Below are 27,532 nucleotides of genomic sequence, written 5' to 3' on the forward strand. Positions count from 1 at the left end.
CGGGAATTCCAATCAAGTGGGTGTGGCTGGATGGTTTTCGCGACTGAGGTGGTGGGTAGGAAGGTTGTTGGGGTTAGGGTTTTAGAGGGGGTCGGTCGTAGGTGGGGGTCAGGTCGTTTGGAGGTGGTTTTCGTGGCTGAGGTGGTAAGAGGGAAAGGGAAGGGGGTCGGCGGCGGTGGAGTCGGGTCACCGGTGGTGCGAGTGGCTACCAGGGGAAGGGGAGAGAAAGGAAGGTGGCTGGGTTGGTGGTTAGAGTGGTGGTGGTTGTTAATTTTTTTAATTTATAAATTAATTTAATTATTAAATAGTTAAATAAGTGTTAGAGAGTAATTAAAAGAGATTAGAGGTTTTTTTTTTGAAACAAATCAATTCATTAATAAAAAGCCATCCGGCATCTAGCTAGGGTTTTTTTTTTTTTTTTTTTTTTTTTAAACAAATCAATTCATTAATAAAAAGCCATCTCGCACACAACGTTGGAATATTTTCGGAGAGACGGTCTAACGAATTGTTGTAGCCGTAAGGATGATTTTCATCTGATTCGATTGAACGCATTCGAAAACTTGACAACCGTTGCGATCCCGAACAAATCTTTACCAACAAACTGACAATAGGGCAAAAGATGATTACCTTTTTGATAAACCTTAACACACAAACAAACCCTAAACATAAACAAACAACTAAACTAACGACTCCACCATAGGGAGACACTCCATCAAAGGGAGACGGACGAATATTTACAATATTAGTGTAGATTTATTGAAACCTAAATAGCAAAACTAAAACAAATTAAGGAAAAAGGACGAAAATAGTCTAATTAAGGAAAAAGGAAGAAATTAGACTATTTCCGGCCTAAACGACCAAGATTTTGGAGAACCCCTAGAAGAGAGAAGGAGAGAAGAGGATAGATTAGAGGTTAATTGAGTTAATTAGTGATACCAGGTTTCTTTGAACAAAAAAATTTTAAGTTCGGATTTTTTCTTACGGTAAGCTTTTAAAAGGTTTTTTTTTTGCAAAATGGTGCATTTAAAGGTTTTTTTTTTTTTTTTTTTACAAATTTGCCTAGAATATAGATATAGATGTTTGAAATTTAATTTGTTCACCATCTTCATTTCTTTTCAATTTTCGCAGAGCCAACACTACTACACTAGCAGGTGTTCTTGTCTGAGAACCGAGATTCAGTGTGAGAACTGCTGAACTGGGAGTACGTGAGAGGATGATGAGGAACAAAGCTTTGCTTTCACTTGCTTCTGCTTCTGCTTCTTCGCCATTTTTAGGTAATATTCCTTGTTTTTCCCCTCTTTCCTCTTTTATTATTTCTCCTTTTCCATTTCTATTTCAATCCCGATGTGATGCGACCAGGACAATTAAGCTAACTCGAACTCAGCTCTGAATGAGAGCAAGAGCTGGATTGGTTGCTCAGAGAAAATCCAGGGAAGGAAAGGAATTCTCGAGAGGTGAACCAATGGAACAGTGATAACAAAAGAGCAGAGAAAATGAGATTTAGAGAGAGAAGGAGAGTAATTTCATTAATCATGAAAAAGTTCTTACATCATGATGATGGCTTATATAGCCTTACATTGATAGAAAATGCCATAACAGAAAGATTCTTTTTTCCTAAATACAGAGAACTTGATTATTCCTTCTCAACAACTTTTTCCAGCTCAACTGCCAACTCATCTCCTCCTTTTTCCTCAACTTCATTCAATGTAACAGTGTTCAATTCCTCCAGACGCATGCTCAGGCTTGTATCAATACCTTCCCCTCGAGAATATCCTTGACCCCAAGGATCAAAGTCAGGATACTTCTGCTCAATTTCTACAGCATCTGCCCAAGTGGCATCCTCAGGCCCAGAATTTGACCATTGAATCAACCATTGAATCACAGCATGGTTGTGGCGTTTGACACTTCTCTTATCTATTACTTTCTCTGGCACCTTAGGCATGGACTGATCAGGAGCATAGATAGGGGTGGGGTCAATGGTGGGGGGAATAGGACCTACATACTTCTTAAGTTGAGAAACGTGGAAGGTAGGATGTATCTTTGAAGAGCTAGGTAACTGAAGAGTGTAAGCTACCTGCCCAACTCTCTTGAGAACTTCATAAGGCCCAAAATACTTTGCAGCCAACTTCTGGTTCTGCCTAGCTTCTACAGAGCTCTGTCTGTAAGGTTGCAGCTTCAAGAAAACCCAATTTCCCACCTGAAATTCCCTCTCACTTCTTTTCTTGTCTGCTTGTTGCTTCATTCTATTCTGAGCAGTATGCAAGTGCTGTTTAAGAACTGTAATAGTAGCTTCCCTTTTCTGCAAGCTTCTGTCCACACTCTCAACCACACTAGAGCCAGGCAAATAGGGTGTGTGCAAGGGTGGAGGCTGCCCATACAAGACTTCATAAGGAGTCAACTTAGTAGCAGAATGATATGTGGTGTTATACCAATATTCTGCTAGAGGCAACCATCTAGCCCATTCTTGAGGAAAATCACTGCACATACACCTTAAATAAGATTCAAGACATCTGTTGAGCACCTTAGTCTGTCCATCAGTCTGGGGGTGGTAAGCTGTAGAAAGCTTCTGCTGAACACCTTGCAGTCTCATGAGTTCTATCCAAAAGTTGCTAAGGAAGACCTTGTCTCTATCTGAAACAATAGCCCTTGGAGACCCATGCAACTTGTGAATATTATCTAGATATGCCTGAGCCACTTTGAGTGCTGTGAATGGGTGAGATAGGGCAACAAAATGAGCATATTTGCTCAATCTATCCACCACCACCATGATCACCTGTTTACCCAAGGAATTTGGTAAACCCTCAATGAAATCCATAGAAATCTCATCCCACACTCTATCAGGAATAGGTAAGGGTTGTAATAACCCAGGAGAGGCACTTTGATCATACTTGCATTTCTGACACACAACACATTTTCTCACATATTCTATGATAGATTTCTTCATCCCAGACCAATAGAACAGTGAGTGTACCCTTTTTAGGGTGGCTTCCACCCCAGAGTGACCCCCAGCTGCTGAGTTATGCAACCATAGCAAGATCTTATCCCTTAAGTCAGGTAAAAACCCAATAACAAGCTTTCCCTTTCTTCTCAATTGATTATGTTGCCAAGAGTAGTGAGGGTGCTTGGTAGGATCAAGTTGTATTTCCTTGATTAAATCCTGGATATTAGGGTCTTTAGTCCACCCTTCCTGTATGTCATCCCAGAGAGTTGAGTTGGTTTGTGAGATGACCATAGCAGACAGCTCAGGACTTGGCATTCTAGAAAGAGCATCAGCTAACTTGTTTTCACAGCCCTGTTTGTATTCAATCACATATTCCATCCCAGCTAATTTAGATAGCCACTTCTGCTGTGGGGGTGTAACTATCTTATGATCTAGCAGGAATTTGAGGCTCTGCTGATCAGTCTTGATAGTGAATGGGTGCAGCATCAAATAGTGTTGCCACTTTTGTACAGCACAAACTATAGCCATCAATTCTCTCTTATAAGCAGAAAGATGTAGACTCTGATCAGATAATGCTTTACTAAAGTAAGCTATAGGGTGGCCCTGCTGCATCAGAACAACACCAATGCCAGTCCCTGAAGCATCAGTCTCAATAGTAAAAGCTTTACTAAAATCTGGTAAAGCAAGCACTGGTGGGGTGCTCATGACTTGCTCATGACTTGCTTAAGCTTGTCAAAAGCTGCAGAGGCCAGGTCATCCCAGTGAAATGCATCTTTCTTGAGTAAATTGGTCAGAGGTCTACTCAGCTTGCCATAGTCTTGTATGAATCTTCTGTAATATCCAGTTAGCCCCAAGAACCCTCTTAATTGTTTGAGAGTCTTAGGTGTTGGCCACTCAACAATAGCCTTGATCTTCTCAGGGTCAGTAGAAACTCCATGCTCTGAGATAATATGACCCAGATAGTGTATCTGAGTAGCTCCAAAAGAGCATTTCGTCAAGTTAGCATGTAATGTGTGTGTCTTCATGCATTCCAAAACAGCTTGTAGATGTTCCATGTGCTCTTGCCAACTAGCACTGTACACCAAAATGTCATCAAAGAAAACTAAGACAAATTTTCTGAGATAAGGTTTGAATATAGAATTCATCAATGCCTGGAAGGTGGATGGGGCATTAGTTAGCCCAAAAGGCATCACCAGGTACTCAAAGTGACCAAAATGGGTCTTGAATGCAGTCTTGTGCACATCATCAGGGTGCATCCTAATCTGGTGATAACCAGATTTTAAGTCGATCTTAGAAAAGAATTTAGTGCCTTGCAATTCATCTAATAATTCTTCAATAACTGGGATTGGAAACTTGTCCTTGATAGTTGCTTTGTTTAGTGCCCTATAGTCTACACACATTCTCCACCCCCCATCCTTCTTTTTCACCAACACAATTGGAGCAGCAAAAGAGCTATTACTGTCTCTAATTACCCCTTGCTCCATTAAGTCCTGCACTAACTCTTCAATAACATCTTTCTGAGTTGCTGGATACCTATAGGGTCTGATATTAATAGCATCAGTTCCCTCTCTAAGAGGTATCTGGTGGTCAAATCTTTCCCTACTAGGTGGTAACCCAGCAGGTGCAGCAAATACTTCTGGAAATCTACCCAAAAGAGACTGCAAAGCATCTTGCTCTGGCTGCCTGTATGCCTTTTCCTCAATCTCAGAATGTAATCGAAGATCTGAATCTTCAGTGACCAACTGCATCATGGACAGTTCACCCTCCCTTTGCAGCAGCTTAGAGAGTTGGTCAGCCTGTATGACCTTCAATTTCTTGTTTGTTGCACCCCTAAGCTTTACCTTCTTTTGATTCAGCTTAAATTCCATTGTGAGATTCTTAAAATCCCATAATATTGGACCCAAGGTGGAAAACCATTGGATTCCCAATACCATGTTGCTACCACTTAAGGGTAGCAGCAGCAAGTCTGCTGAAAAGGTGTAACCCTGCATTTTCCATGTAAATCCTTTAATCATTGCATCACACTTAATCCTGCCCCCATCAGCCACTTTCACCCATCTAGGTGGCATGCTTTCCACTTTACACTGTGATTTGAGAGCAGTAGAGGTGTCTATGAAGTTATGAGTGCTACCACTATCCAAGAGAATATGAAGAGATTTCCTTCCAAACTGCCCCATCATTCTCATGGTATGAAAAGTGGTATTGCCATCTAAAGCCTGTAAGGAGATCTGAGCACACTCAGCCTCAGCATCCATCTCATTCTCATTCTCATTGGGCTCCCCCTCCTCATCAGAATCATCCCCTACTTCTATGTGATAGAGCTGGGGTTTCTTTCCCTTACATTGATGGCCAAATTCATATTTCTCATTACACCAAAAACAAAGGCCCTTGGCTCTTTTCTCATTCATTTCTGTAGATGTTAAGGTTTTTCTGATTGTGTTTGGGTTTGTGTTTGGCTGGTTTGTGTTTGGTCTATTATAAGTGGAATTGGTCCCTCTCCAAGTGGAAGGGGATCCTTGGGTGGGTAGGAAGGGTCTAGGGGGAGTAGGTAAGAGAGGCTTGGTTTGAGGTCTTGGTTTTCTAGCTTTATGGGCTGCTTCCTGTAACTTAGCTAGACAATGAGATTGTTGTATTGTGGTTGGAGAGAACATTCACTACACCAAAAACTAGAATAAGAAACGCAAGATACAAAACGGTTAAGTTAGATAGGCGATCTCTAGGATTATATAGAACGCATATCTAAGTTAACCATTCTTTATGATTTATTTTATTATTTTTATTAAATTATGATTTTATTATATAGAACGCATTTCTTATTTAACCGTTCTATTTCATATATCCAAAATTTTACACTCACAATATAGATCGCCCCTCCTAATTAACCGTTCTATATGTTTAACATTATTATTTTTATTTTAAAAAATAATATATCATTTTGTCAAAAAAAAAAAAAAAATATATCATACCAAAAGACCGGCCCAAAATTCTAACCCTAACTCCTCTTTCCCCTTAGCCGTCATACAATCATTCTCCTTCATAGTGCACCAAAAAAAAATCATTCTCCTTCATAACTTCCCCTCTTGTTTTCCTCTTCTTTCACTTCTTTCCTCCTATGAAACTCTTTCTGCTTTCTCTTCTACCTTCATCCCTTAGTGTTCTAAAAACTCCAAGTTGAAGCCCGATTAAACTCTAAGCTGAAGCCCGATTAAACTCTGAGCTGAAGCCCGATTAAACTCCGAGCATCCGATGTTACAAAAACTGCGGTGTGCGAAAATCCGTCGTCTTCTTCCTCTGTTTACAACTAGCCTGTTTTCAACCCCAACTCCGATACAATTAATGCGATGTGCGAAAGATTAAGCCAATGAATCTCTGTTTTGCTCTATTTATGGTCATAAGTTGTTGCGGGTTGATTGGTGTTTAATATTATGGAGGTAGCTTGTTTAATTCTCAATTATTAATTTTAGATCTATAATTTTATCAATTGATTTTTATGTTATGATTTGGATTAAATTCTGATTTTCATCTTTGATTTATGGGTGGTTGTTGTGACTTCACTATTTGCGTGCATTATCGGTGGAGGCGCCGCGGTGGTTGAGGTCCGATCTTGGTGGAAGCGCTGATGGTGGTTCAGGTGGGTGTTGAAGTGTCGCTGGTGGTTCAAGTTGGTGGAAGTGCCGCTGCGGTTGAATTAGATTATTAAGTGGTTTCGAATTTAAAGGGAAAATCAAGTTGGGGTTCTTCTGAAGTTGTAAACACATTGATAATTATTAAGTTAGGTTAGAGGATTGTATCAAAATGTACATGAGATGTAATTACAGTAAAGTTTGTTTTAATTAATTTGGCATCTGACTCACTTTTACAATTGTAATTCAATTTTATTTATTGATTAATGATGCAGATTACAAAATAGTATATATGCAATTTCCATGACGCAAAATTATTATTTTATTTTTATTTTTTTTAAAAAAAAACAACAAAGAGAACGGTTATCTTTGCTAACCGTTCTCTTTTATTATTTTTTATAAGCATATAAAACAGGAAAGAGAACGGTTATTTTTTGCATATAGAACGCCTCTTGTACCCGTTCTCTTTTCCCTTATATATAAAACGCCTCATATACCCGTTCTGTAAACTTTACACATCGCTTAGAAGAAGATCGCCTCTAAGGTGTTCTATAAGGCCTATTATAACCGTTCTCTATTCCGTTTTTTGTAGTAGTGATTCTCACAGCCAGCTGAATCTCTTCCTCCAATCCACCAATATAGCAACTAATCAAGTATTCCTGAGAGAGATTCAATCTGCTAGCTAAAGCATCGAAAGCATCATGGTACTCTTGAATAGTCCCAGTCTGCTTAAGAGCCTTTAGATCAGCCATAGGATCATCATATATTTCCCCAAATCGAGCAGTTATACCAGCCACATACTCAGTCCAGCTACATTGTGGTGTATTTTTCATAAAATTCTGATGCCATAACAGGGCTCTACCTTCTAAGTGTATAGCATCAAGAGAAATCTTATTTTCATCAGGTATCTTATCAAGATCAAAAAACTGATTACACTTATATAACCATGACTTAAGATCATCACCATCAAATCTAGGGAAATTGATTTTTGTGAGTCTAGAAGAATATTGAGAGTAATTTTTCTGTCCTGGTTCAGAAGTTTCAAGGGTTCTCGTAGGAGTTTTAATGGGTGAATTAACATCAGAAATTAGCTTAGTGACTTGTACAGACAATCCCACCATCAAATCATGCAATTCAGAAATAGATTTGGTGTTTTGACTGATATTCAGATTATTAATGCTATTAGTTTCGTTCAGGGTCTTACATTGCTCATCCAGTAGTGATCTGAGTGAGGACTCCAGTTTCTGAAGATCAGCAGCTGTCACCGCCTCAGAATCATCAGTGTTCTAATCGGAGGTCTTCCGTGGTGGCATTGAATATCCAAGGAGCGTACTGCTCTGATACCAATGATGCGACTAGGACAATTAAGCTAACCCGAACTCAGCTCTGAATGAGAGCAAGAGCTGGATTGGTTGCTCAGAGAAAATCCAGGGAAGGAAAGGAATTCTCGAGAGGTGAACCAATGGAACAGTGATAACAAAAGAGCAGAGAAAATGAGATTTAGAGAGAGAAGGAGAGTAATTTCATTAATCATGAAAAAGTTCTTACATCATGATGATGGCTTATATAGCCTTACATTGATAGAAAATGCCATAACAGAAAGATTCTTTTTTCCTAAATACAGAGAACTTGATTATTCCTTCTCAACAACTTTTGCCAGCTCAACTGCCAACTCATCTCCTCCTTTTTCCTCAACTTCATTCAATGTAACAGTGTTCAATTCCTCCAGACGCATGCTCAGGCTTGTATCACGATGTTACTCTTATCATTTTGATGTTCATGTTAATGTTGATGTTGATGATGATGACCCCAAATTGTTCCTTAAATTTGTTAGACAACAATCCAAATTAGGGTTTACTAATGTTGAATTTCCCCTTTCTCTTTTCGATCATATGAAATTGATTCGCCCTCTTCCTGGTATTATCGATTTCAATCAACTGTTATCATCAATTTGTAAGATTAAACCCCACCCCCCTTTCTCCACTGTCATTTCTCTTTACAGACAACTCCATTTCTTGGGTGTTCGTCCAAATATTTACTCCCTTAACATCCTTGCTAATTGCTACTGTCGTTTGAATTTTGTTGAGTTCGGGTTCTCTGTTCTCGCCAACATTATTAAACTTGGTTTTCAGCCTAATATTTTCACCTTTACTATTCTCATCAATGGCTTCGTTCATACTCATCAGTTGGACAAAGCCGTTGATTTGTTGGATAAAATTCTCAAGCTTGGCCTCCAACCCACATTAGTCACTTATGGTTCTATATTCAAAGGTGTTTGTAGGTCCGGTGATAATGCCGGTGCCCTCAAACTCCTGAGAAGTATGGAGTCTTATGGCCATTTTATGCCTGGTGTTTACATTTACAACACCATCATTGATAGTCTCTGTAAAGACCAGTTATTACCTCAGGCTCTCCGCCTGATGTTGTCACCTATAATACCTTAATTCGAGGTATGTGCACTCTGGGGAAACAAACAGAAGCTCAACAAATGCTCACTGAGATGTTGAGGAACCACATAACTCCTACCACTGAGACCTACAGCATATTGATTGATATGTATTGTAAAGATGGCAAGGTTGGTCAAGCACGGGAAATTTATGTTCACATGACCGAGAGAGGATTTGTTCCCGATGTCATCACTTACAATGCTTATGGATGACGCGGAAAAGCTTATGGATTTGTCTGCTCCAAGAGATGCATTTTAACAGATTAACCCCTGATGTTATCACGTACAACATTCTTATAGATGCCTTGTGCAAAGACAGTCAGCTCAAGCCTGCACACCAGTTTTTAAACGAAATGGAAGCTCATGGACTAAAGCCAGATGTAGTAACTTGGAATTCATTGCTTGATGGCATGTGTAAGAATGCACAAATTGACGAGGCAATTGCAACAATGAAGGAAATGGAGAGTACTGGAGTCATCCCTAATATTGTTACATACAGTATCCTGATGGATAGTTTGTGTGAAGCTAATCGCCTTAGAGAAGCGGTGGACATCTTTTCCTTTCTCACAACTAAAGGGCTGCATGATGTCTGTGCTTACAACATAATGATAAAAGGGTTTTGTAAAGAAGGGTTGCTAGCAAAAGCCAATGAATTATTGAAGAATATGGAGGACAATGGATTCTTTCCAAATGAATGCACTTTCAATACAATTATTAGAGGACAATTACTATTTTACGTATGTAGGGTAATATACAGTGAAATCATTGCACACAAGGATCTACTCGTACTTAATTTTAACTCGTTCACGTGAGATGTGTTGAATGAATTACCTTACGTGTGTTTCAGCTTTCTGCAGAATAGCTACACGTTGAAGTCACTGTCATTGAAGATTTGCTTCTTGAGGGCATTAGGAACTTGCTGAACATGATTTGATCACATAGCATAGTTATAAGTTCGGAATCGTCATTTTTGCCTGTTCTTTTAATATTTTATTCTCTTTTTCCCATTCTGAAAAAGAAAAGAAGCAAAGGGGTAGAAAAAAAAATCTTCTTTCAAGTGCAGGATGCACATCTTACATTGCGCAAGTAAAATAATTTTAGGGTAAAGGTTTGATAGTTGAGCTTCTCATGTAAAAGAGACTCTAATTGCGTAGGCCTGAAGACACTCTCAAACTGAATACTGCCCAGCTATTCACTGTCAATCCATCAGCAATGGCTTCCCTCGTTTCTTTATTTAGGTGGTGCAGTAAGCTCATCAACTTCTGTAATAGAAGTGTCTGGATGTTCAAACTGTACGCCTGTAAATTATTTTGTCCTGCAATTGTACGCCTGTAAACCCGAACATCAAGCAGATATGCTATGATATCCTCAATTCCTCGTCAAGATCAGGGTCGATAAGAGCTACATGATCATTGCATACAATATTATTTCAAAGACTATGTAGCTCCTTATCAAGATGTTGCCGTTGACAATTGTTCTTGTTGTTGGGTTGTGTTTCTGCCGGTGAGGTTTTGTAAGGTTTTCGTTGCCTTTCCTGTTTTCTCACGCATGTTTGTGTGCTTGTTTCTTTCAGTTGTTCTTGGTTTGCTTTTGTTTATTTATGTTGTTCTTGTATAAGTTGTTTTTGTTGTTGATTGTATTTTTTTTTATTTTATATTTTTTTTCCTATAATTCTCTTTCTATGCTTGGTCATGAGTTAGAGTTCCATAGTGTAATTCTAGTTTTGGAAGTTAACGAAGAGTTGTCGTGGTCTTGTGAGCCTTGTTGGTTAGTTTTAAGGGTTGTAAGCCGGGGTGTGAATGTGTTCCCTTGGTTGTTAAAGCAATTCTCTAGGGGTGAAGTTATTTGCGGAGGTGGATGATTTTCCCTGCATATGAAGTTGCATATGGAGTTTGCAGGAGGAGTGTGGTTTTGAGGGAAGGGTTTGATATGGGCATCCATGCAATTGCTATTAATCCCTTTGTTAGTTTGGGTGATGACAAGGTCAGTCATCGCTGTTAATCAATATCTTGAAGGAGGCTACCCATCTTTGATGTTTGGGTTGCGCAAAGTCCTCCATTTTTTTGCATTTTCAGCTGGCAGAGTCGTAAGAAGAGACCCTGTATTTGGATGCACGATTTCTCATAGAGTCATTAATGTAATTACTCTATAAGTTTGGTTCTGCAATCATGCAGATATGCTTTTCAACCCCTAGGAGTGGGATGGTGTCAAAGGTCCCTTTTCAGCAACAGGGTGCATATTTTGGGTTCTTCCGTCTCCCATCAATTTTCATCATGATTTCTTATCAATGCTAGTTTGGGTTCAAGTCAATGTTAATAATTTGCGCTCTTGGTCCATCTCGACAAATTCAGCTTATTCGGCTTCTCTTGGTCTACATAGTATGGATGTGGTTTGGTTTTCTTGGTTGTTCGAACTCCGCAGCTATTGATTTGTTGCAAGACCTTTTTAGTATTTTATTTTCTTTGTTTTTCCTATAATAGTACTTAAGTGTATGTCTTGTATTAGTTTGTGTTTAGATTGTAATTCTGTTTTTATTTAATAGTATCTTTTGTTAAAAAAAAAAAAATGTAGAACCAACATCCTTTGGGACTTCTTAAAAAAAAAAAAAAAAAAAAAAAAAAAAGATGTATAACCAACACATCTTGTTGATGAGTTTTCTTTATTACATTTCTTTTTTTAATTTCACATATCATTTTAGCCAACTGCATATCATTTCGAGACTAAAACTATAACTTTTGTCAATGTTATTAATAACATCTTAATTGAAGTCATTAAAAATCATATTGAAGACAATGAATTGAAATCAAAACTATCAAATTTTCAAGTTTCTTTTCTATATTACATTTCTTTTTTTAACTTAACATATCATTTTAGCTAACTGATATCATTTTGGGACTAAAACTTTTGTCCATGTCATTTGAACTTCTTAATTGAAGTCATTAAAAATCAATTTAAAGACAATAAATAGAAATCAAAACTATCAGTCAAGGACCAAGTTTATTACAAGGGGAAATGAAGGACCGTTAGGGCCAATTAATTTTGGAGGGTAACTTACTCCTCTTATCAAATATAATTCCGATTCATTTCCTATTAAGCGCCTTAACCAAACTTAACCATACAATTCATCAGGAAATTAAATTTCAAAAAACACCACAATAATCTGAACTACTACTCAATTCATAAAACTAATTTCATTAGACCAACTTCTCAGTGACTCACGTCACTTATCACAGTCCTCGCACAATGATGAAAATTTTGAATCCTAAGTGTGTTCGCTTGGTGAATAAGGGCCTATTCTGTGCAACAGAATGTCTTGCCATGGTTCTCATTTGACCTTGTCCCTTCCAGAACATAACATTAAACTAATAGCTCAATATACCACAAGTGATAAACTGTCCAAGTAACCCAGCCATTTGCATAACAAGGGACATCTTTGATACATATAAAAAAAAACCTCCTTAAAAAGATACAAGTACTTGAGAAAAATATTTAAATTGAAAGAATAGATGAGAAAAAAAAAAAAAAAGGAAAAAAAAAAAAAGAGAAAGAAAAAGACCAAACGACATCTTACAGCGAAGACCCAAAAGAATTGCCAAATGTTCTAACACTACCATTTCCTGGTTTCAACTAATCACCTGTCAGCAAATGACCGCTCCTCTTCCCCAAAGAGGCCAGCGGGATCCGATATGGAGCCGACAAAATAAGCACTGCTTGTTATCAGATAAAATCTTCGAGGCATCTTATATTTAAGGTATACATCAATAACCCAGCTTAGGCATCCGTGACTGATGAAGATGAGTGTCGTTAACTAGGCCAACTCCATTAAATTGACAATGCTCCCATCCGATGGCCTGCTTTATGAAAGAACTCGCATCTTGTGGTGAAGCAACTGCCATAGACAATAAATTTTGAGATAAAATTAGTAAGACATAAAATAGCATTACAACAAAACCAGCTATTTCAAGCATGCTTAGGTTTACAATTTTGTTACTAGTATGAAAACGACACAATTTAAGAGCATAACACCAATCACCATTATGATGGGAAGTTCATAAGTGATATAGTAAAACAATTTATATCACAATCTTAAGAAAAGCCACTATTTGCAGTCCATCTACCATCATAATCGAGCGAGCAATCAGCTGTATCGTTTATGCAATCAAACACATGTATATACAAAATTTAAATATGGCAGCACAACCACAAAGCTCACAACACATCAGACAAATTAACCAAATAATTGAAGGTTACATTACCATATCCAACTCAAAAGGGAGCCTCAAGAGATTCATCCCATACTTCTGCACTTCCATTAGAAGCATCTTCAACATCTTCTTCCATGGAAAGTCTAATATACTCTCTATGTGCAAACCGATCCCAATCTGTCAAGGTTGGATTCTCCCTCTCCTGGTTGAAACATACAAGTACACATGTCTGGTAAGAAAAAATAGCAGAGAAGCTACCACGACATCTAACTTATATCCACAATATCTAGTAAAGCAATTGATCATTTTGACATACCTGGCGAATAAGGAATGGGTCACGAGTTTCAAAAGCCATAAACTTATTTAGATTAAAGAGGATGTTGAATACACTTCCTGAAAGTTTGCTTCCTTTCAGATCACGAATGGTGAAATAACTCTCGTTCTGCAAACAAAATATGGTATACATCACATATTGGAATCATGCATTGGCAACTATGATACAAAGCATCGCGAATTACTCAAGCAAACAACCTGAAGTTTTTAAATAGAAAATAAATAAGCATACATATGATATGAGCACTGCTTCAAGCCTTAAAATAGTTTCTTCTCAATAAACTTAAAGTGTCACTATATGTCTCACACTTGTGTCCACAGACAGGCTGTTTATACATTTAGGCATTGTTCTCTTCACCTTGTTCTTGTTAGCATCAGATCAAACCATAAAAACTAAGACCAGAATTAAACAATATATTAAGGACAATGGATTCAAACCATAAATATAACTCTGACCAGACTAAAATTCAGATCAAAGCACCTTAAATAAGATGAAGAGAATAACTACTTATACACCCTGTAAGCACAAAATAAGCAACATGAAATAGCCTGTAGATCATTTCCAGACTAAAATTCAGATCAAAGCACCTTAAATAATTTTTTTTTTTTTTTTTTTTTTTTTTTTTTTTTTTTGGGTTAAATCTTTTTACCTTTACTTCTCATTACATCACCAAAGTAATAGCAGGCTGCTAAGACTACTTATAGGCCTATCAGTTAGCAGAAATCTTACTATAAATAAGCAACAAGAGACCAATTTTACTAAATTGAAGGAGACACCCTCCCAAAGACCCAAAGTCCCAAGGGCAGGTGATTGCAGATAGCAGAAAGGAGGGTGGAGCGTGCAGTGGGGGTGTCAGGGACTCAGGGTTTTTGCCAGTGTTGCTGTAGCTTCAAAAAACACCATTTAACATGCTTAACCACTTTCTATATGAAATTATTTGAATTATTGTGGTAGCACCCTACATAATTGGGAATATTCCTTAAAATTTTCGTATTTATAACCAAAGATAGGGAATAATATTTCCCCTTCAAGTGTGATCTTCATTTGGTAAATTAAAGACACTCAAAAACTTGATGAAATTGAGAAATAGTAAGTATCCCAATACACTTATGTAAGGACATCCAAAGTCATCCCTTCTATTTAGAAATCTAGAGTTAATAACATGATCAAAATCATACCACAAAAAAATCAGGCATGTATGACAAGCTCATAACAAATTCACAGTCCATTTAAAAAAAAAATTAAATTAAATATCAACCATTGGCAGATGACTAACCTCAGGTCCAACCATATCAATGATCTGACATAATATATCTTCAAAAAGCACCGGTTCTTGAGCCATGCACTCCATTCGATGCAACTGCTCTTCATAAAAAAATTGCATTTCATTCCTTGTAATGATGCCATTTCCATCGAGGTCTATGCATTTGAACCTGTCAATGGAAAAACTCAGAAAAGACAATACATAGATCCAGGAAGGAAAAATAAATAAAAATCTACAATCATTATTTCATGAATTTTTACAGAAAATAAATCTTCATGAAATGTTCTTTTTTACAGAAAATAAATTCCTGATTAATAACATCTCTAAGGATCCAAAGCTAAAGCTTATATAAAATGATTTTTTCATGTTCTAATTAGAATATATAAAGTAAAATGTATCATACTACTGAAATTTTCATAAAATATTTCTTATATATTATACCATACTTCATTAACCATACCACTATCCTCTATTTTCTAAACAAACGTATTGTGTACCCTTTTCGTGTCCGTACCCGTTTTAGTGCAACCTAGAGCTAAACAACTGCCCCTCCCTCTAGCTTTTTCCCACATCAACCTTAAGACCATTGAAACCCGAACTTACCACTGAAGCTAACCAATACTTGACTTGAATTTCTTCAAAACCCATAGGTCATAAATTGTAGACACCAGATACTCTGCCAACCTAAATGTAAAAGATGCATGGAAAATGTGTTTGACTAGACATACCAATATTCAAGACTGGGTTCTGAAGATTTATCTTCCTCTGCCAATATGAAATAAACAAAATCTTCATATCCCATCTTGCCCTCAACAGTACTGGTGAACTTTCTGGGAACCTGGTAGAAGATTACACAAGGGGAAAGAAATTACTAGTTCGTATAAGTGTACATAGATAAAAGACTTCTCTGGGGAAAGGTTGTGTACACAGAGAACAAAGAACTACTGAGACTGTTTACCTGGGAAAATATTCTATCAACAATCCTGTAAGTAAGTGCATGGTTCCCATATCTGATAAGGTTCTCTTTATCAATGAAGAAATCATGATCTGTGTCCAACTCCCAAAATTTGCAATATATCACATAGAAGTGCTCATAGGAGAAATACCTACATTACAACAGTTAGAAGTGCAAAAATGAAAAAGTTCAAAACTGAAACAAACCATGAGAGCTCAATACCTACACTACAATGAAATGGAAAGTTTACAAAACCAACAGTATTGACAAGATATGATCAAACAAGATAAGATCAATCAAGACATTCTCTTCCCCACCCACCCCAACAAGAAAATTACAAAAAACATTACGACAACCCATATCTTTCAAACTATGAAATTGAATAGAAACTAAAATGGGGCCTTTAGATTCTATACATTAATTCTGATATATCAACAGAACACAGAACCCTCGAAAGCAAGGACTGTCAGAAGCATATCAAATAGTGAGTTTGTGAGAGGTATAATGTCTTCAGGACATACAACTACTAAAATATCCCAAAATAAGTCATCAACTAAAAAATAAGTTAAAACCTTCTACAGCATGCATCTAATAACTAATTACCTCTCTTAGAGATCACTTAACAACCTTGTGTGTAATTACTAAGGGCACCATCACACATGCCATATAACACCATTATTCACTATTAAATTTTGAGGATAACACTACCACCTACAAGTGCAGTAAAATATACTTCCACCGCTTTAATTAACTTGCAACACACCACTTTGGCACGCACTTTACAGAAGACACTAAACTAGGTAAATGGGCAAATTTATAGAAAATAATTTTGCCACTGATAAGAAGTAGAAAGTTAATCTGCCCGTTTATCTTTTCTAATAACTCGAATAGTGTGCCAAAAAAGTGCATTGCAAGTATAGAAAAAACAGAGGAAGTATCTTGTTTATAAAAATCAGCTCAACTCTACCTCAGAACTTTGTTAATGTCCTCTTCTTCGTCAGCTTGTTGCATAGCAGCAATTAAATTTCCACGCTTCAGCTCTCTGAGGGATAGTTGACCATTTCCGGCTCTATTAATGTAGTAAAAAATTCTGTATATAACAGTTTCCGCTGTCCCATCACCAAAGGAAAAGAAATTACAAACTAAAAGACATGTATTAAACTCTAATATATATACCATGATACCAAGGGGAAAAGAGAAAAAAGTCTAGAGGATCTAAAATTAGAAAAGAAGCCTAGTTAAATCTAATCAGATTTTTGGTTATTTTGATTATTAAATTTGTTGAGGTTACATTGATTGGTTTAGAAGTATAAATAAATAAATCAAGATCCACAGGAGAATCCAAAATATGAGTATGAATGGACCACCAAGACATCAACAGAGGTTTTCTGAAGAAGCTGTACAGACTGGAAAAACCAAGTAGTGTAATTATAATCCTCACAATCAGCCTCAAGATCAACTAAAAATAAATTTAAGTATTCTAATCAACCACCACCACAATAACTTATAGATCCTATCAAATACTACAACTTGCGACTAAAACACTATCAAAGTGTAGCTTTATTATTCACCTTTTCAACAGGGCACTAAACAAGCAAATTGACAACTTCCAAACCAACCTAATAAACAAACATGAGCTCAAAAACAATAAAGTTTTGCCAACTTTCCCCACTTCAGATTTCCATTTCATAAAGCAAAATGAACAACACAAAGGTTACCAATTTAACAAGGTAAAATGAAACTATTGAATCTGAGAAGTTCAATCTGAATACTACATGGAGCATATACTAGGAGAATGAAATCAAGAAGATACCATATCTTTCCTGAAACTCTGGCGTGCTTTGCAAGAATTCTAGTCCTGGATGAGTTGACAAAAGCTCTCGAAGTACAGGCTTAAAGTCATCCTACAGTAAGAATTCAATCATGTTAATCCGTAAACAAGAAATTAATTCTAGAACATTGTACATTTTGACCATTATAATACAACAATCCGGACTCAATAGCTTTACGTATTTTATTATGGAACTCTAGACCTCCATTGTGGGTCGCAAGTAAAAAATGTGGCATACAAAAGAGTTAACAAGATATTTGGGCTTCTTTCCCTTACTTGTACTTGATTTACAAACAATAAGATGCAGTTAATTTAAAAAAACACCTAATTCTGCTTTCATTGTATTTAATATTTATGTACCTGAGAGCTATCATCCCTTGGCACTATTTCTTCCAATTGAGACTTCTTCCTAGTTATGGTGCATTATCTCTCATTCAATTTTTAAATGAAAATCAACAGTGACTCAAACCACACCCAACGGATAGCAGATCATTTTCACAATCAAGACAAATTTCCAGAATCCTTTAAAAGGCAGGCAACTACAATATGAATTACCTAAAATTCTCACTTTTGATGTACTAAAAAAAAAAAATCATCTTTAAATCAAAGATATTAGAGCAAAGATACAATAAAAGATGCACTCAAAATTCTTTTTGATAACTAAAAAGCAAACGATGAAAAAACCAGCATATTTTTCCTTCCAGTGCAGCAACTCAGAGAACACCACATAATAGAAAAGTCTCTAAATTCCTAGAAGCAATGTTAACCAAATTATGCAGCAAATACAGAAGATTCTGTTTAATAATGATTAATTGATTTATTTTATCACAATCTCTAGACCTGCTCTATCATTCTTACCACTACCTCTGTTCTCGGTGGCAAAGTGACCATTAGCGAATTTACATAGATGTGACCATGGCTAAATTGAGATGACTAAGATTTATAAACAAAGCCTGCCACTTAACTTACAAGGGAATTTACTCAAAATGCAAACATTCAAAAGGCAAGAAAAATGTGAACATCAAATAAAAACTTAAGCCAGATCCTTACAGGCTTAAACCACAAGTAAGAAACATTAGAACCTGAAACCTAAACTTGACAAAATTTAGGTCCTGAATGCTATGTATCTCCACTTTCATTAATACAAAAACAGCTTCAAGAGAAATAGAAATTGTGAACTCGTTCAACATACTATGGGGGGGAAAAAAGAAGAAATGAAAAAAGAATCATAAAACTCACCTGTGTCAAACATTTGCAGTCTGGTTGCTTCATGATGGTATATATTTGAGTAGCTACGTCCATGGTCAGCATATTACCATTGACCCAATAATCAACAAAAGCATCCCTACAAAGATATCCTTAGGTTAAAACATATTACCTCCAATGAAATCAAAACAAACCTCAAACTCCACATTTCAAGAAGCCTATACAAGAAAAGCTGGAAATGACCAGTCCAGAAGGTAATGTTTTAATGGTAAACACTAACGTAAAAATAAATAAAAACTACCTCCATTTTTTTAGTTTACACGTATTCCTGTTTGGGAAATTTAATTTTTAGTTGACACGTTTCTATTTTAGGCAAATTTTGTGTTGTAAATTGTTTGTTTTAACATCAACTTTTTCAATTAATATTCTCTCTCCTCCTTCACATGTTCATCATCTTCTCCACTCACATCCAACTCCATTCTCTTCACCAGACCACCACACGTTATTCCACCACCACCATTTCAACCACCTATCAACCCCTTTAACACCAACTCCAACAACCAGCAACCCCCTTGTCATCATACCAACCAATTCTACCACCCATAAATCTAACACCAATTCCACCGTCAACCCCTTGCCACCGTTGCCATCGATTCCAACATCAACCCAAGTTTTTTGAGGGAAACACGCCCCTTCCTCTCCGCTCAGCAAAATGGGTCTTGGATTTTACATCGAAATTCAAGGATCTCAAAGGATTTGGGTTGTCTTGGGTTGTAACTATTTGTAATTAAAGTTGTCTTCCACCATCTATAAATATAACTAAAGTAATTACCGCTGACGTCATTACTTTCCACATGTCAACCTCTTGTAAAAAAATTTCCCTCCAAAACAAATAATGACATCATTAATTTTTTTATCAACATAAATAAAAATTTGAAAATGCTAAATTAATTATATATTTTTCTAATAGATTATATATTTGAATTAACTAATTATGCAATTTTCATTGGAGAAAGTAAGGTCGGACTATTTCATTTTCTTATAAACATTACAGAGTATCTTTTTCTCCTACTTCATATATTTTATACAGATTATATGAATTGGGGTGTCCACTCTTTATTAATTTATCAATTTATTAGATTTTCTTAAATTATTTCTACTACGCACATATTTCACACAAATAAGCTAAAAGATATTGTTAAAATCATAAATTATTGTTAAACTCGTGCATTGCACGAGCCTAATCTAGTTATTAGTATTTTTGCCGTCGAAGGTGGTTGTTTTGGATTCGGATTTAAGTCCGATAGTGTTTTGGGTAGTTATGACTTATGAGCTTGAAAGGAGACGGCAGAATTGGGTGTGGTAGCTAAGGTTAGACAATGGTGGGGGGTGGGGCGGCGGCCGTTTAGGTAGAGACAGAGGCCAGGGTGGTGGTGTCCTGGGGCCTTAGTTGTTGCCTTGCTGGTTGTTGGTTCTGTTCACTGAACAAGGAGAAGGAGAAGTGTAGGTCGGATAAGGATGGGCAAGGGTATATTTGTATTTTGCTTATCTCTTTCACTCCTCCTTACTATGAGCGCCAAAATGAAATGTGTCATCTAATAAGAAACGGAAGAAGTTTACAAACTTTTTTTTTTTTTTTTTTTTAAAAAAAAAAAAAAAGGAAAAGGAAAACATTGAATCCATATGATTGGTGCAGTTTTCTCCCCAAAAGTTTCTTTGTTTTTCTCCTACACTAGCATATGCTTTCATTGTAACTTTTGTAAGGACACATGCAAGTGGGTAGCAGATCATGCAAGAAAATAATAAAAATCACTTGTACCCATAACCACTGTCTGAAACATGCTTTCTTTCTTTTTCACAATTCTTTCCAATTATTCTAGATAAATTTAAAATGGCACTCTGGGAGAAGGTAGAGATCCAGAACATTAACAATCAATATGAATTAACAAATTAGGCAGAGATGCTGTAGTATACTCCCTTAGGCATCAAATTCTCTTTCCAGAACAATAAAGCGCCTACTACTGAAAACCAGAATCTAGACAAATACTATAGCCTCAAACTTCGGTGTCTCAAACACGTGCAAGAACTGCTAATCAATAAGGGGTGACAAGTTCATTGTTGTGCAAACAATATAAAATGAGTGAAAAGGAGAGTCACATAGCGGTTAAATGACATCTGATCACATCATATCTGGCCAAAAACAATAAACCATACCCACCAAAAGGAACAAAAGGATCTGCAATAACCTAAATTAGGATTTAGTTGTATACCTGGTGACAAATCCGGTGCCACTGTTATCAATCTTTTGAAAGAGGACAGTAGAGAAGAAGGACGGGAGCTTGCATATTTCTTTCGTAACAGCTTTGAACTCTGCTACAGAAGAAAAAAAATGAGCATGTCGGATCTGTTACAAAACTATCAACCACAATTAATATAAGTTTCTCACCATTCATTGGAAGGCCTTCTGTATGACCGTAAAAAAACTGATTTATTCTAAACAGGCACCGCTCCTTCAGTTCCTTTGGTGCTGGACGGCCATTCTGGAAGTAAAACTGCAATGTATGCATAGAAGTCACAATAAAGAACCTCACATTTAATGGAAAGCTCTTTCGAACAACAAAATAATAGATGGAGACAAAGACAACAAACCGGAGGTATCAGCTCTTTCACTGGCTCGCTCAATACTTTAAGTGGGCTTCCTAAGGAAGAAGGACCAGCCCTCTGTTTCATAATACGAGGTGAACCTGATGAGCTTCTCGGTGAGAGTGGAGGCGCGCTCCCAGCAGGAAACATGGATGGTATTGAATTGCTAGCAGCAGCATTTGTACTAGAAGCATTTCCAGCAACATTTAAAGGATTCCCAGCTTTTGCATCATTGACTAGTGATTTCACCTGCACCCAGAACAGCATTTATATGCAAAAGGCAAAGCCCTTTATAACACAAACACACACACACACACACACACACAAAAAGCAACATACCACAGCTCAGGATTTAAGAGCATCAAAAGAAATCAAATGAAAATCACATAAAATAATTTAGCTATTAAACATGAAGGCCCAAAATTGGTAAAGTTAAAGAAAAAGGTAGCCACTTCATACAAAGGCAACAAAGCATCAAAGCTTACAGTTAGAATTCCTTAGAAAAGTCAAATAGTTAACATTCACCATAAATAAACTCTTAAAACAAGCTGGTAACCTCACTAGAATATAGATTCACATAGAGGCGGGAAAGAAGCTACATTAATCTGACACCAAAACATAGCTCCCACATACAAAAGGAACAAACAGAAATGTAGTGTCAGCAATTGACATAGCTGAAAATCCCCCACAAACCAAAAAACAAAATTACAAGCATATTGAAGAGCAATACGAATTGGATATAAAGTTTGTCATATTGGGCAGACTACTGTACATGATATATTTTTCCTTTAAATACGACATATACAAGGGGAGTCAGTGCATCGCCTATATTAAGGGAATTTTTTTGTGGCTAGTCTATATCTTAATCAACTGAATATATTCTTCCAAACCTCTCCAAACAAGCAAAACTTTCCTGTTTTAACAGTCACTATTCTTCACGACAACCAGAAGCAAATTTTCCCAACATTATTACATACCCCTAGTCCATATCTTAACTAAAATATATTCTCCCAAATTTCTCAATCAAACAAAACTTTCCTGTTTTCATGGTCACTCTTCTTCACGGCAACCTGAAGCAAGTTTGACCAACAATAATGACCTCATCATGAAATACAACTCAGTTACATGGCTTTCAACCTAGTTAAGATAATTTTGCTTGAATTCTCATAACAAGCAAAGGCTTTTTTTTTCCAAGATAAAACTGAACCTCAGAAACTACTTATAATTGAGCTATTCATTGACCTTCCACAGCTCATCATAGAATGCAAAAACCTGGAAAAGGGCAAAAAATGACTTATGCAGCTAGGTCTAGTCCATCAGATATGTGTCCTCCACATTTGCCCATGCTAGGTTTAGATTCCAAACTTTACAAGACCTGGCACCGATTAAAAGCACCATGACCAAAGAATCCATCAGATATATGTCCACATTTCGCCCATGTTCCTTATAGATCAATTACAATGAAATAGCTGATGTTGATCAGAGCTTCAAGCACCAACACTCCCTCATTCAAGACAAGGATCTTCACAAATACCAAGGTATTGAGATGCCGATTGTTAAACCATCCATCATACATTTGCACACCCCAAGTATATTAACTGTATTTACTTCAGCGCCAATGAAGTAGGTTGTAAACAAAATTTCACAGATGCAACTTTATAAACCCATAAAGCAATAGCTTATAAACAAACAGCTAATTTCTGCAGCTGAAATGCAAATTACAAAGTATGTTGTTCTTGATCAAATCTAAACCAAAACTGACCTTCAACCACTCAAGGTACACGAATTGCCAATCCCAAGAGCTCAGTAAGCATGTAGCAACCACTAGTGTTAAGCTGGCTTTTGCTAGTACAGCTTCCATCATCTTTAGATGAAAATATCTTAGTCCTAGTAATTACAAAGGAAGATCAATAAAATGAGTCATGACAATCCCAAAACAAATCAATTACAACCCCGGGTGTGCACTGACCAACCATAGCTCCAATATAGAGATGACGATTGCAATAGCAAATGAATCTCTATAAACATAAAATTATTAGCAACAAACAGGAAGGAAAGCATTTTCATTTCTTGCATCCTTGAAAACCCTCATGTGGTCATGATACTTCCTGTCTCTTTACACATCAGGAACTGCTCAACAAGTAATTGATTTGCTTACACATCTGGGTGAGTGGATGGACAGAAGAACAGTGTAGGGCATGTGCGCAATACATAAATAACATAGATATGCGTATACTGCAATTTCAGACACATGGGCTCCTACTCAATCCATCCCATTTCAAACAAACACCATATTGGGAAAATCTATAGTGCATTTAAAGAAGAGAAATATCCCACTTGTGTGAAGGATTACAAAACCATTTCAGACGATAACCTTATTTACCACTAACACAAGCTGAAATCTTCAACGCAAACGATGATGGGAACCTTCCCACCATCTCAAATGGGAACCTTCCCACCATCTCAAATGGAAGCATAATTCCAGTGTACAGTGTCCCAATTCCCCTGGAGTCTCGAACATTTCGATAACAAATTTCCGTGCTGGTCATCTTAATGAAAGAAACAAACCTACCTAGAATCTAATTTCCGCAATTTAACAAAACACAAGTAAATGCAAGCAATTAACAAGCAAGATTCATACTCACACAACACCAAGAAAAACCTAAAAAAAAAAAAAAAAAAAAAAACAAGCAGTACATTAAAGAAACAAATTTATCGATTCATACCAGACGATTGGTTTCGGGGAGCGAAAGCCATTGTTCAAAGAGGTCTTGGGCAATATACGGATTCGCTTTAAGCGCCAACGGCGAAACCTCAGGCAATTGCAAGAGCTCAGCATCAAGAGCTACCAAATCTCCATTAAAATCCATATCCATTAACAAAATTATCAAGAATCAGGGATCAATCTCTGAATAAAACTACGTAACAACATGCAAAACGATGAAATCGCCAAACCCTAGACGATGAAACAACAGCAGCTACAACAAGAACAACAACAGCGAGGAACCACAACAAATCTCTTCACAATTCCGAATATCAACCCAACAAATCAACGATTGAATAACAAGCATTAAAACCCCCAACAATCAAAACGAATTCCAAATCAAGATTCAGTTGAACGAAAAATGAATTGGCGAAGAAATCAACAGATCTTGAATGAAGAGAGAATCGAAAGCAGTGGATTGTAGAGGATGAGATCGGGAAAATGGTGGGATTCGAGGCCTCGAAATCGGAGCCCTCGGAGAAGATGAAGAAGAAGAAGAACGAAGGAGGAGGAAGAGAGAGAATGATAGAGAGAGAATGATAGAGAGAGAAAAAGGAAAGAGAAAGAGAGAGAGGGGTTTCTCAGAAGAGGGCGCCTGAATGAAAGGAAGGGACACGTCCAATGCTAAAAGGCTTGCTTTTTTTTAGTCTTTTTTTCTCTTACAAAATGAAAATTTAGCATATGAGGATTGAGGAGTACGAGTATGAGAGATATGAGTGTTATGGTTCATGGTACGAGTACTTGGTTTGGAACATCATATTCCGTATTCAGGTTGGTTGCACTAAAATGGATACGGATGAGTACTTGGTTTGGGACATTATATTCCACATTCACAATTATGGTTCATGGTACGAGTACTTGGTTTGGGACATCATATCCCGTATTCTGGTTGGTTGCACTAAAATGGATACAGATGAGTACTTGGTTTGGGACATCATATCCCATATTCACGTTAGTTGTAATAAATTGGATACGGATGCGGTAATGGTAATGGTACTAGTAATGGATTTTTTTTTTTCTTTAAAGGGTAAGAAGAATAAGAAAACGTTAAGAATCCCTCTTTACGTCATGAGGGGGATTCCTAACGCATTAGAGGAAATACTAGGGTACAAAGATAAGGAGGTACAAAGATTAATGTCCATGTTATCACTAACAACATGACCTACATTCGCGATTCAGTCTATTTGCTTCTCTATAAATGTGGTGAATTTTCCATTACTGAAACCTTTGAAGTCAATTGAGGATGTCAGCGATTATGTGATCGATTTGACATGGAATGGACAAAAATCCTTTGACTACGTTGATTATTAGGAGATTTTCTCCTTCGATGATTAAATGTTGAATCTCGCGTTGAACAGCGAGAAAGATGCCCTTTTGGAAAGTTGTAGCTTTTGCAACAAAAACAGTAGTGTACTGGTGTTGCCAAGGTTGAAGGTGCAAGCTGCGATAAGGGAACCAGTGTTGTCTCTAATGATGACACTTGTTCCTACTGAGTTTTATTTTAAGTAACCGTCGAAGTTGAGTTTGAAAGAGTTTGGGGGGGGGGCTTATTAGGCAACCTGGCGCAGAATGCAGTGGTTGGGTTGGTGATGGGTATGGGTTTGGTTTTGGGATAATGGATATTGATACATCGTATCCCATATTCAGGTTTGTTGTAGTAAAATGATTATGGATATGGATGTAGATATGGATATTGATATTGATACGTCATGTCCTTTCAAGAGGTTACAGTAAAATAGATATAGATATGGATATGATATGTTATAGTTGTACTCTGTCCATTCTATTTATTTCAAAAATAATAAATTTTCATTTTTAATTAAATGTAGTGAAATCACTGTGCATAGAGCGGGACCTAACCTAGTAAAAATATCACTTTGGGACGCATGGAGAAAAAGACAAGTAGACGTGGCAAATAATGATAAAATACTTTTTTTTGTATTCCAAAAAGTCTTTCACATAAACTATCACAATGTATATGGTGAATCAAACTCACGGTAAGTTTTCTTTGGTGACAATTTGACGACACTACCCACCTATAAATTACTAACTTGACAATCCCTATGTTAGTTTCCATCAATCCATTGTAAACTTAAACCCGTCATTTGTAACACCCCAATAATTCTCTCTTTAAACCTGTGAGGACCTTGAACAATATTCAAGAGAATTACTGGCGTGCTACCGTCACGTGTTCAAACGTTAAGGCTTTATCAGAAAATAGCAGTGGAAAAACTAAATCAGTTATAAATAAGTTTCAAAACCAACGAATGAAACCAAATTAAGTCATACAACTTGGAACCATTAAGGCCCTTATTCAAAACCCAATAAAAAGTAGTAAGTGATTAAATTCAATGTTCAAATAAATTCAAACCCAAAAGAAATAGTGTCGAATAAAATCGAATTAAAATAAATTCAAACTTGCAAAAGAAATAAAATGCAAACAACCAACTCTCTACTCAAGATCCCACAACCCTGATGAATGTTGCATGTGTAAGAACCTGTGGTAATTCCGCTCCCCAATATTACAAGTGTAAAAATTGGATCGTCACAGGGTCATTGAAAGGCGAAGGCCATGACCAAAGAAAGACACACAAAGCAAGCAATCAGCAAAGCTGAGTACATACAAGCTGCAAAATAAATTAAGAAATCCATAACATGCTACTAATAATCAATCATCATGCATCATTAAATTATAGACTCAACACACGACTCAACTATTTATATTACTAAGACTCCATTAATTAATAATAGGTAAATCATTATTTTTATTCATTGGATTACGCAATAGACAAGGTTGTCCAACCCATGCTCCATTTGGAACATCAATAAAAGAAAAACCCCATGCCTCCTTTCGGAAACATCAATAAACATCCAACGACCACGGGCGCGACTCCGTGACCGTAGTTAGTATGAGATCTCACCTAACTCCTAGTTTTGAAAAATATTTGAAATAAGAAACTCGTAGATCAGACGGCCTCGAGAAAAGTACAGGTAATACCCCATGTACCCCAACCCCTGATTGTCATTACTCCAGAAGTGCACCAATCCAGAGTTTTATTGCTCATCCATCTTGCACTTTACGTGATTTACAGGTTTAGACTTGGTGATGACTCATATGCATAACAATACAATCAATTCAATATCAATTCAATCAAGTAAAACAACTTTTCAATTTCAATTCTTGATTTATTAGTGGCAAGCAACATTTTTTATTTATTCCTTTACTACCTCGGTGTATAAACACCTTGAGTGCATAAGGCACCCCAAAACCTCAAGTTCATCTTAGAAGACTTAAATTCTTCCTTTACTCATCCTGCTTG

The 27,532-nt window shown here is 36.8% G+C and overlaps 1 protein-coding gene across 2 annotated transcripts; it reads right to left on the minus strand.

The window, feature by feature from the left end:
* Positions 1-12,176: 12,176 nt before the first annotated feature.
* Positions 12,177-24,764, minus strand: LOC145603756 (serine/threonine protein phosphatase 2A regulatory subunit B''beta-like). 2 transcript variants are annotated; one of them, XM_081659737.1, is made up of 13 exons: positions 24,175-24,764; positions 21,455-21,697; positions 21,252-21,357; positions 21,076-21,175; positions 18,839-18,944; positions 17,582-17,672; positions 16,736-16,877; positions 15,772-15,919; positions 15,542-15,651; positions 14,826-14,982; positions 13,532-13,657; positions 13,267-13,417; positions 12,177-12,899 (listed from the first exon to the last, which is right to left on the minus strand). In XM_081659737.1, exons 1-12 carry the CDS (start codon positions 24,322-24,324, stop codon positions 13,277-13,279), a joined length of 1,620 nt encoding a protein of 539 aa, XP_081515863.1. In that variant the 5' UTR covers positions 24,325-24,764; the 3' UTR covers positions 12,177-12,899; positions 13,267-13,276. The 2 variants fall into 2 exon arrangements, with proteins under 2 accessions (XP_081515863.1, XP_081515862.1); XM_081659736.1 differs by having other exon boundaries at positions 21,076-21,178.
* Positions 24,765-27,532: the final 2,768 nt, after the last annotated feature.

The sequence above is a fragment of the Chenopodium album genome, chromosome 22 (assembly GCF_948465745.1).
Source record: "Chenopodium album chromosome 22, dcCheAlbu1.1, whole genome shotgun sequence".
In the NCBI taxonomy this organism is placed as follows: Eukaryota; Viridiplantae; Streptophyta; class Magnoliopsida; order Caryophyllales; family Amaranthaceae; genus Chenopodium; species Chenopodium album.

Excerpts from the sequence above, each read along its gene's own strand:
- LOC145603756 (XM_081659736.1), bottom strand. The coding sequence starts at position 24,324 with ATGGATATGGATTTTAATGGAGATTTGGTAGCTCTTGATGCTGAGCTC. Across the intron at positions 16,878-17,581 it reads AGAGTTTCAGGAAAGATATG|CGGAAACTGTTATATACAGA; the intron begins GTATCTTCTTGA and ends GTGATGGGACAG. Across the intron at positions 14,983-15,541 it reads GAACCCAGTCTTGAATATTG|GTTCAAATGCATAGACCTCG; the intron begins GTATGTCTAGTC and ends TTCCATTGACAG.